This window comes from Gavia stellata, chromosome 16, assembly GCF_030936135.1.
Source record: "Gavia stellata isolate bGavSte3 chromosome 16, bGavSte3.hap2, whole genome shotgun sequence".
Lineage (NCBI taxonomy): Eukaryota > Metazoa > Chordata > Aves > Gaviiformes > Gaviidae > Gavia > Gavia stellata.
In genome coordinates, this window is record NC_082609.1 from 3,832,203 (window position 1) to 3,840,366 (window position 8,164).

The window sequence follows — 8,164 nt, forward strand, 5'->3', positions numbered from 1 at the left end:
CTAGGGTTGAAATGTTTTAAATGCAGTTATTTTGCAGACTTTTAAGTCGCTTTTACCTGAAAAAGACATCTGATGCCTTTTTTGTTGTTGTTGTTGGCCATTCTAAATATTTGGCTTTCAAGGTGACTGGATGTGTTTAGAACAGAGTTCGACTACAGTCTGCTGCGTCACGGTCTAAAAATCAGCTCCTGGATGTGATTCCTTGAGCAAAATGGATTATTTTCTTTGTTGTAATGAAACCTTAAGTATTAAAGTCAGTCATAAATTATATTGTACAAGAATACGGGCTTTTCAGCTGTGTTGGAAGTTGCTTGGCACCTTCTGTGGCTGTTGTGTTCTCTGCCATGTAATGAACTGAATGATAAAAGTTGCAACGCAGCCTGTTCCCTCGAGACGCAGTTGGTGTGCGAGTCCAGCTGCAGTTTCTGATGACAGGACCAGTTTACGATTTATTCATGCTGACAGGCAAGCAGTGTTGGGGTGTCAGCTATGCAAGCTGGACATCTTGAAGTCTTTAAGATGGTTATATCTTTTAATAATTTCATTTATGTGTATAATGAGACACCAAGGCTGGCTTTGGGGCTGGGCTGGCATTTTTATGCTTTTGTACCTCCTCGGTGTGATCTCTTAAAGTAGCACAACTAGTACAGTGTGAATTAGTGATATTGTACCTATTAAATATACCGGCTCAACAGAGTGTCTTTTTGGACGAGGACAAATGAAGATTGCTCTTGACAGCTAATCATTTAAAGCTGTAACGCCTAAAAGTAAAGGACTGACTCTCTGTCTTGCATTGCATGCTATTTTTATCCAGGTTCTGCCTGTGGCTCTGTGTTTATTGTCTAACATTTAAGAGAGAGGTGTGGCCTGACCATACAGAATTGGCAGCCCAAAAGCTACCACGTTCTGGAGCTGGCTCTCGCCCAGATTCCCTGCATGGCCTAGGGATGGCAATGTCTCCTTTTCCCCATCGGTAAAAACACAGCAAAAAATATCTGCTTATCTTCCAGGGTTGCTGGAAGGAGTCATTAGTTAACAACTTTTAACTACTTTGAAGCTGAAAAATGTTGTGGAATTCTTAAGTGTTGTTTTAAATTATCTGAGACAGATAAATCTTCTTGCCTTTCATGTTGTTTTTTTCATACCACAAAAGCTTGTTCTAATTAGCGGGAAAAAAATCACAGCAACAATTAGCACAAGTTTGATTACTCAGAGTAGGCCTGTGAGATATGCATAATACTAAAATGTGTATTTACTGCTTCAAGTGGTCATATTTTTAAATAAAAAAAATCAGCTGCAGCCACATTGAGAAAACAAAGATGACAAAGTCACACATCCCAAATTTAGGTGTAGGTTTAAGTTGCCTGTGCGACCTCAGCCTGTGCTCCTGACTTGAATGCCTGTTATGTTCTCTTCTACCTCATCTTTGCAGTACTGAATACACAGAATGTCATGGCTGTGAGGACGTCAGGATCATACATAAGTGGAAACCTTGGTCTTGGTGAAGGTCCTGGTGTTGCCTCTTTGTGCCAGTCCGTGTCCTCTTTTGCTCTTTCTCTTGCTGTGAAGAGGCTTGCCCAGTGTGACGGAAATCTGGGGAGGGGAGAAGTCCAGCTGCTGAAATCTAAGATGCACAAAATGACCACCAAGTTTTGGTGTTTATTCATGGGTACAAGAGGCTCACGTTTTGCAAATCCTCCTCTTTGCTAAATTTCAGCTCCTTTGCTAACAAAGAAACCTTTTCTAATGTATCCAAGAGTTTTGAATAGATGCAAAACAATGTGGTTTTTTACTAGACTTTTTCCTGAAAACAGACATTTGGCATTAAAAATCAGAAAAATATAAGCCACTGAAAAGAGTTTTGCAACAAAACTGGCAGGCATTGTAAGAAACGTGCCTTCTCTGTAATACGTAAGCACTGTTGGGAGTTGGGTATGATAAAGCCTGACTATATCATTCTTGGGAGTTCATTTGTGTTCCATTGATAGATTACATATAGTCACCATAAAAAAGAATGCAATTTTGCACAAACCTTTTGATTTGTGTTATGGTAGGAAGAATATTATGTTAGGATGAAATCCACAGAAATGTCTCAGATGGAGGTATGCTGCCAGAAAGCTATCTGTATTTTAAAGGTTTGGAATATCGTCATCTGTGTTTGAGACTTGCCACCACCCGGGGCTGCAGTAGGTGAGACGCTAGACCCTGATGGCACAGAGCCGAGAACTGGGAACCGCGTGCAGTCCTCGGCCAGGAGAAGGCTGCTTGTTTTCGAGTTGGAAATGCCGCTTTGTCCAAACTCAAAGATACGGACAGCTGGGAATGGGGCAGCTTTTTCCTGACCTGTCTGCACCAGCTTGTATTCCTTATGTGCTTTTGCTTTCAAGCTTGCTTGCTTGGTCTGTATCAGCTGGTCTAGTTAAGTATTTTCCCTCTATGTGCAAACCTCACGTTTTAGATCTCTACACTTTTATGTCCTGAATGTTTATGCAAGTTGGACTTTGAAAGAAAAAAATTTCCAAGCAAGAGAACGTGCACTATAAGAAAGGACAGAATTGAAGTGTCCCCTAAGCAAAAACAAAGACAAAAATCCCATTTCTGTAATAAAGCTGACACCCATCTTCATTTATATGCACATACAGTGTTTTCCTTGCTTTTTTCCAGTGTGTGTGTATGGTTCATACTCTCCTAGGTCATCATTCTCACTCACTTTTTGACAGGTGCAAAGTTTTGGCAAAATCTCATTGTGTGGTGCTGGCAGTTTGAAGAAACATGGTAAAAAAGGGGATGTTGGCGCTTGAAGTACTATGTTCATTTTCAACATGCCCCAAGTAGTCCTGAAGCTTCACTATTAAACTGAAAGCAAGAACTAATTCTGTGGCAAGAGGAGTATTATTTTATTTCCTAAAAAGAAATGCCAGAACATTCATCTTGCCTTTCAGCTTGGGAGCTTTGGTGGTATGCTGATGGACGAGAACTCATATTTTCTTTTTAGCCTTAAAAAACATGCCTTTAGTTCACAGGCTTTTACCCTTACCCCAGCCTGGGTGTAGGTTAGAATCTTGTTTTCGTGTGCAAACACATTCCAAACTGAATCTGTACTTCTCTATAGCGGGTGGAAGTAGGCAAATCCTTCGGCAGGCAGATGTTTGGAACTCCTGGTCCCAGCAGGCCCTTAGGGCTGCGATACCAGGTTATAACAAAACACGCTTTTGGAACGAATTACAGGGTGCGTTTGTGTGCCCTCTCAATTACCCTTCAATCATAACATCCTGTCAGGTCCTCTGGACGACATTTCCCTCGTTGCAAGAATTTTTGACCTGAACTAATTTAAATCCACAGTGAACTAAATGCCTGCCGACCTCCAGCTGCGTCAGCTTTGCCCGTGCAGCGCGTCCTGTTTACGCCGCGTTGTCGGTGGACTAGGCCCTGGGCTGGAGGATGGCGCGAAGGAACCCGTGTCACTGCCGTACAGCGGGGTTTGGCCGGGCTGACATCAGGAAACTCGGTTAAAAAACCCCGCTATTTGTATTTAATAGCGGCAGAGGCTGGGATCTGAGCTGAACTGTTGTCTTGTACTGCTCCCTCAGCTCCAGCAGACTTCTGTCCCCTCATTTGAGGATCAGGAACACGGCACGGTGATTTTGGAGCTCGCAGACGAACGCGGCTGTGGCGGGCGCCTCCCCGCCGGCCCCGAGGCCTCCCGACACAGAAGTACAAACAGGGCGAGCGGCCGGGGAGGGAAGCGCGCAGGCCCGGCGCAGCCCCGCTCCCGGGGCGGCCCCGCCGCGGCCCGCCCCAGCCAAGACAAGATGGCGGCACGCCGCCCTCGCGGCGTTACGCACGGCGGTGACGCGCCGGAAGCGGAAGCGGGCCAGAGTTCCGGCGGAAGCGGCCGTTGTCCGGGGAGACGCCGCGCTGCGGAGGCGGCCGGGGCCGGGGCCGGGGCCGGGGCCGGGGCCTTGCCGAGGATGTGGCGGCTGCTGCTGGCGCTGGCCTGGCTCGGTAGGGCCCTCCCTGCAGGTGAGGCCGGCGGGCTCTAGGGGCCGGGCGGCGTGTGCGGGGCCTGCCCGGGGCGGGCGGTGCGTGGAGAGGCCGCGGCTCGGCCGGACCGTGGAGCTGACCTCTCCCTCCCGGCGCAGGGGCGGTGACGGAGCAGAGCGCCGGCGGGCAGCCCCGCTCCCCCGGGGGCGGCTCCGCGCAGGGCGGCGGCGAGCCGGTGCGCTACCGAACTGCGGAGATGGCGGACGCGATGCTGGGCAGCGAGCTCCCCGCGCAGCAGCCCGTGGTGCTCTCGGTGGTGCCGGGGGAGGCGAGGGACGGCCAGGCGTCCGCCGTCGCCAAGGGGGCTTGCGATGCGGCGGCCGGAGGCGATGCGTGCGGCGCGGGGAGCAGCCCTGCGGCTCCCCTCGGCCAGGCGGGCAGCCAGGGCCGGGACCAGGCCGTGCTGGAGACGGTGCTGCCCGCGCCCGCCGAGGAGCCGAATAGCACCGACAGCGCCAAAGCTCCCAAAGTGAACTGCGAGGAGAGAAACATCACTGGCATCGACCGCTTCACGCTGCAGATCCTGAACGTGTCTCAGGTGAGCGGATTGCCTGGTTCGCTGCTTCGTATTATTTTGAACGCGTGAGGCTGGTGGAAGATGCCCCGTCAGCACCGTGTGCGTGTTTCGAGTGTTTGACTGAAATTTCAATGTTTGAGTGGATTTCCTTGCATAACATCCTCTGTGCTATTGAAAAGAGGAAATGTCTGGGCAAGGAGGCTTTTCGTGTCATTCTGAGCAGAATTAAATGGAGATACAGCTCAGTCCGCGTGCCTGTGTCGATCTGTGTGCCTGCACTGAACTGTCAGCTTTTGTGCTCCATGGATTAGTGTCTCTCTCTGAAATTGTTAATGGCACTTACTGCCAGTACTAGTGCCTATTTCCAGCTTGTTTCCTGCAATGGTTATGTCTATATATATATTTTTTTAAGTAAGAAACTTTTAAAACAACCTTTAAAAAAGGTTAAATACACTTCTCCGTCTGTTCCAAAAAGGTTACACAAATGTGCAGCTACTTGATAAATATTGTCAGGTGTCTAATCGATTACTGAATGACGCATTCCTGCGTAGAATTTAACTCTGTTAAATATGTAATTGTCCATGTTTGGTTTTCTTCTGCTTTCTTGAAGGACCTTATGGAGTTCTTAAACCCAAACAGCAGCGACTGTACGTTAGTCTTGTTCTATACGCCGTGGTGCCGCTTTTCTGCCAGTCTGGCACCTCATTTTAATTCTTTACCTCGAGCGTTTCCAACTCTTCGCTTCCTGGCTCTGGATGCATCTCAGCACAGCAGGTAATTTACACTCCTGTGCTCTAGCATCAGTTTATTTCCGTTAGCAAGTTGTGTGTTTTAAAAACAGGAGTGTGTTTTTTTTTTAATTTTCTTATAAAGTGACAATTTAATTTAGTAAAACTGACACTTCCTGTATTGTGACCGTCTTTGTTTATTCCTCCAGTGGGTTTCTTTTCCTTCATGCTTTGTATTTGCTTTGTGTCCACCAGTTTATCAACTAGATTTGGAACTGTGGCTGTACCCAATATCCTCCTTTTCCAAGGTGCTAAACCTATGGCTAGATTTAATCATACAGACAGAACACTGGAAACACTAAAAGACTTCATTTTTAATCAAACAGGTATGTAAATCAGCTCTGATGTGTTAGTAGGAAGAATAGGCTGGCTTTTAGCTCCGAACTCGGCTTTCCTCTCCCCGCTGTTTGTTCTTTAAAGTGAATTTCACGAAGACCCTGAGAGGAGCCAGCAGAGGTTTATATAATCAGTTACTGTAGTGAGCTGGATTTCAGGGCATGCTGAAAGCAGAGACTCAACTCACTGGGCTGCTGTCACAGAGTAGGGGGAAACAGTGGGGTTTAGCTAGAGAGGGTGCTAGAAGGATCGAGCATGTCTTCCTGCCCAAATATTTAATTTGGGAATAAAGGCAGATGAACCTTAGGATCACTGCCAGAGTCATGTAAGGCTGAGAGCAGCTGTGGGATAAGATGGTTTCAGTTCTTGTGCTGGAGGAGACAAAAGGATTCCAGTTTTCATGATCTGGCTGTCCACGTTGTGAGCTCAGCACCAGCCAGCCCTCTGGTTATTCAGCAGCGTGTTCTTCTGGACAGAAACAAAAAACCCCACGCATAAGCCTACGAGGGCCTTCGCTAGAGGCCAGAAATTGTTATATTTGCTAATACAGCAGAAATACTCAAAAGAAACAAAAAAAAAATCTTCAACAAACACACTCCCCCCTCTGCAACTTACACAAGGCTGTGCTGTGGAAGGACAGAACAAGCCTTCTCCTATTATGAAAATATACATAAAATCAATACGTTTTTACGTAAGTAAACTGCATGCTAGATATACGTTAACATACAAGGACCATCTCGCCAAAATTTTAAGTCTAACTGTACCTGCACCTTAGTCTGAGAAGAGGAACAAAGCTCCAAATACAGCCAACTTCTCTGTATTTAATTATTATTACTGGTGTCGATCAAATGCTTTCTTTTTTAGGTATAGAAGCTGAAAGCGACGTGGCTGTGACAGAGGAAGACTGGGAAGGCCCCCTGCCTAGCGTTCTGACAAAAGGCATAGACTGGCTGCTTCTCTTTTCTTTGCTCTTTCTGGCTAGCTTCATCATGTATGCTACCGTTCGAACGGAGAGTATTCGGTGGCTGATCCCGGGACAGGAGCATGAGCATCAGGAATAATCTGAGATGCTGAAATAGGGACAGAATTTCCCGCTTGTTGGTAAAGTGGGAATTTGTATGAACTAGAAGTACGTAAGAATGAACTGTTGAATTTGTTGGTTGTAATTTATAACCTTGACTAAAAATCGGCTTTATTTATCAACTACTGAATCTGTAAAAAGCAAATTTGTGGCGATTAATGGGGTAAGTAAACAAATATGAAAAAACATGAACTAAAAAAGCATTTGTTAAGCTGCTCTGACCGGCTTATTTTTCATGGACCTTAATGTAAATATGTGATTCAGTTCTACTTTGCTCTTCTGAAGAGGTCCCTGAGCTTTGTATATCAAATAGGATCTTCCCAGCCCGTGGGCCTGCGTGCGTGGCACTGCTTGGCACAGCAGCAGAGCTGCTTCTGCTCTGGTGGAATCTGTGGGTTGTCTTTTACAGATCCTACAGACAGATGAACTAAAGCTTGTAAAGGGAATCATTCACGCTGGTGAATGGTGATGTTACTAAATTGGTTTGATTGTCAGTAAAATGAACGGTGAAGAAAAAAATGTTTTTAAAAATTGTGTACTTCAAATAAGTTATTTCATTGTTGAAAATATTTTAATATTGGCAGTGTGTATACCAGCAATAACAACAATTCAAACGCGTGTTACACAGCGCTTGACAGGGTGACTATTTCCCACCTTTGGTGCTGGGGTTAGGTGCTGGTTTCCTTGCTCACTGTGCTCTATCCGTTTTGACTTAGTGGCAGTTCTTTGTAAGATTTAGAATAACTTCTAAAGCTCACCTCATCTTGTGTGTGTGTGTACACACAACTTATTTACCACGTTCCTGCAGAATCAAATCGCATTCATTGTCATTCTTTTTTAAATAAATCAGGTTTTTAGTGTAACCTTTTAAGTCACTTTTTTACAGGATTAAAGCATGCAACTTTGGAAGTACGGATCACCTGCCTAAATTGGCAAAACCAGTCTTGAGATTTATTTAAATTTCTACTGCCATGTTTGCTGGTCCGCAGCTGAGACGACATAAAGAATTGATATGGGGTTTAGTTATAATTAGTATGGAATACTTTGAATAAGGTATGGACTGGTACGATGTATGTTTTTTTCATTGTTTCACTGTATAGCATCTATACATGGTGGAGGCTTGCTATAGTACCCTGATAGGAGGCTTTAGAGTGCAAATTAAGCTGAGAAGAAACAAAGACAGGCGTAAGATTCGTTGCTGGACGAAGAGCTCATATCCCTGCACCATAATTCTTCAGGTATTTTTCTGGCGGCCACATCTTTCCCCTTTGGAAAACCTGTATTTCTGTGTATTAAAAGGAAACTGCACTGGTAAAACTTTCGTATTGCCGAAGGTAAAGCTAGGAAGTATTTTATTAATAAAGATTGAAGATTTTGAGCAATAAATTGGAGCGTTCT

At 45.5% G+C, this 8,164-nt stretch overlaps 1 protein-coding gene across 1 annotated transcript; it reads left to right on the forward strand.

Annotated features, from left to right (window-relative positions):
• The first annotated feature begins 3,971 nt into the window (after window positions 1–3,971).
• On the forward strand, window positions 3,972–8,146 carry TXNDC15 (thioredoxin domain containing 15). Its single transcript, XM_059825398.1, has 5 exons — window positions 3,972–4,023; window positions 4,143–4,582; window positions 5,172–5,335; window positions 5,545–5,675; window positions 6,550–8,146. Exons 1-5 carry the CDS (start codon window positions 3,972–3,974, stop codon window positions 6,744–6,746), a joined length of 984 nt encoding a protein of 327 aa, XP_059681381.1. The 3' UTR covers window positions 6,747–8,146.
• Window positions 8,147–8,164: the final 18 nt, after the last annotated feature.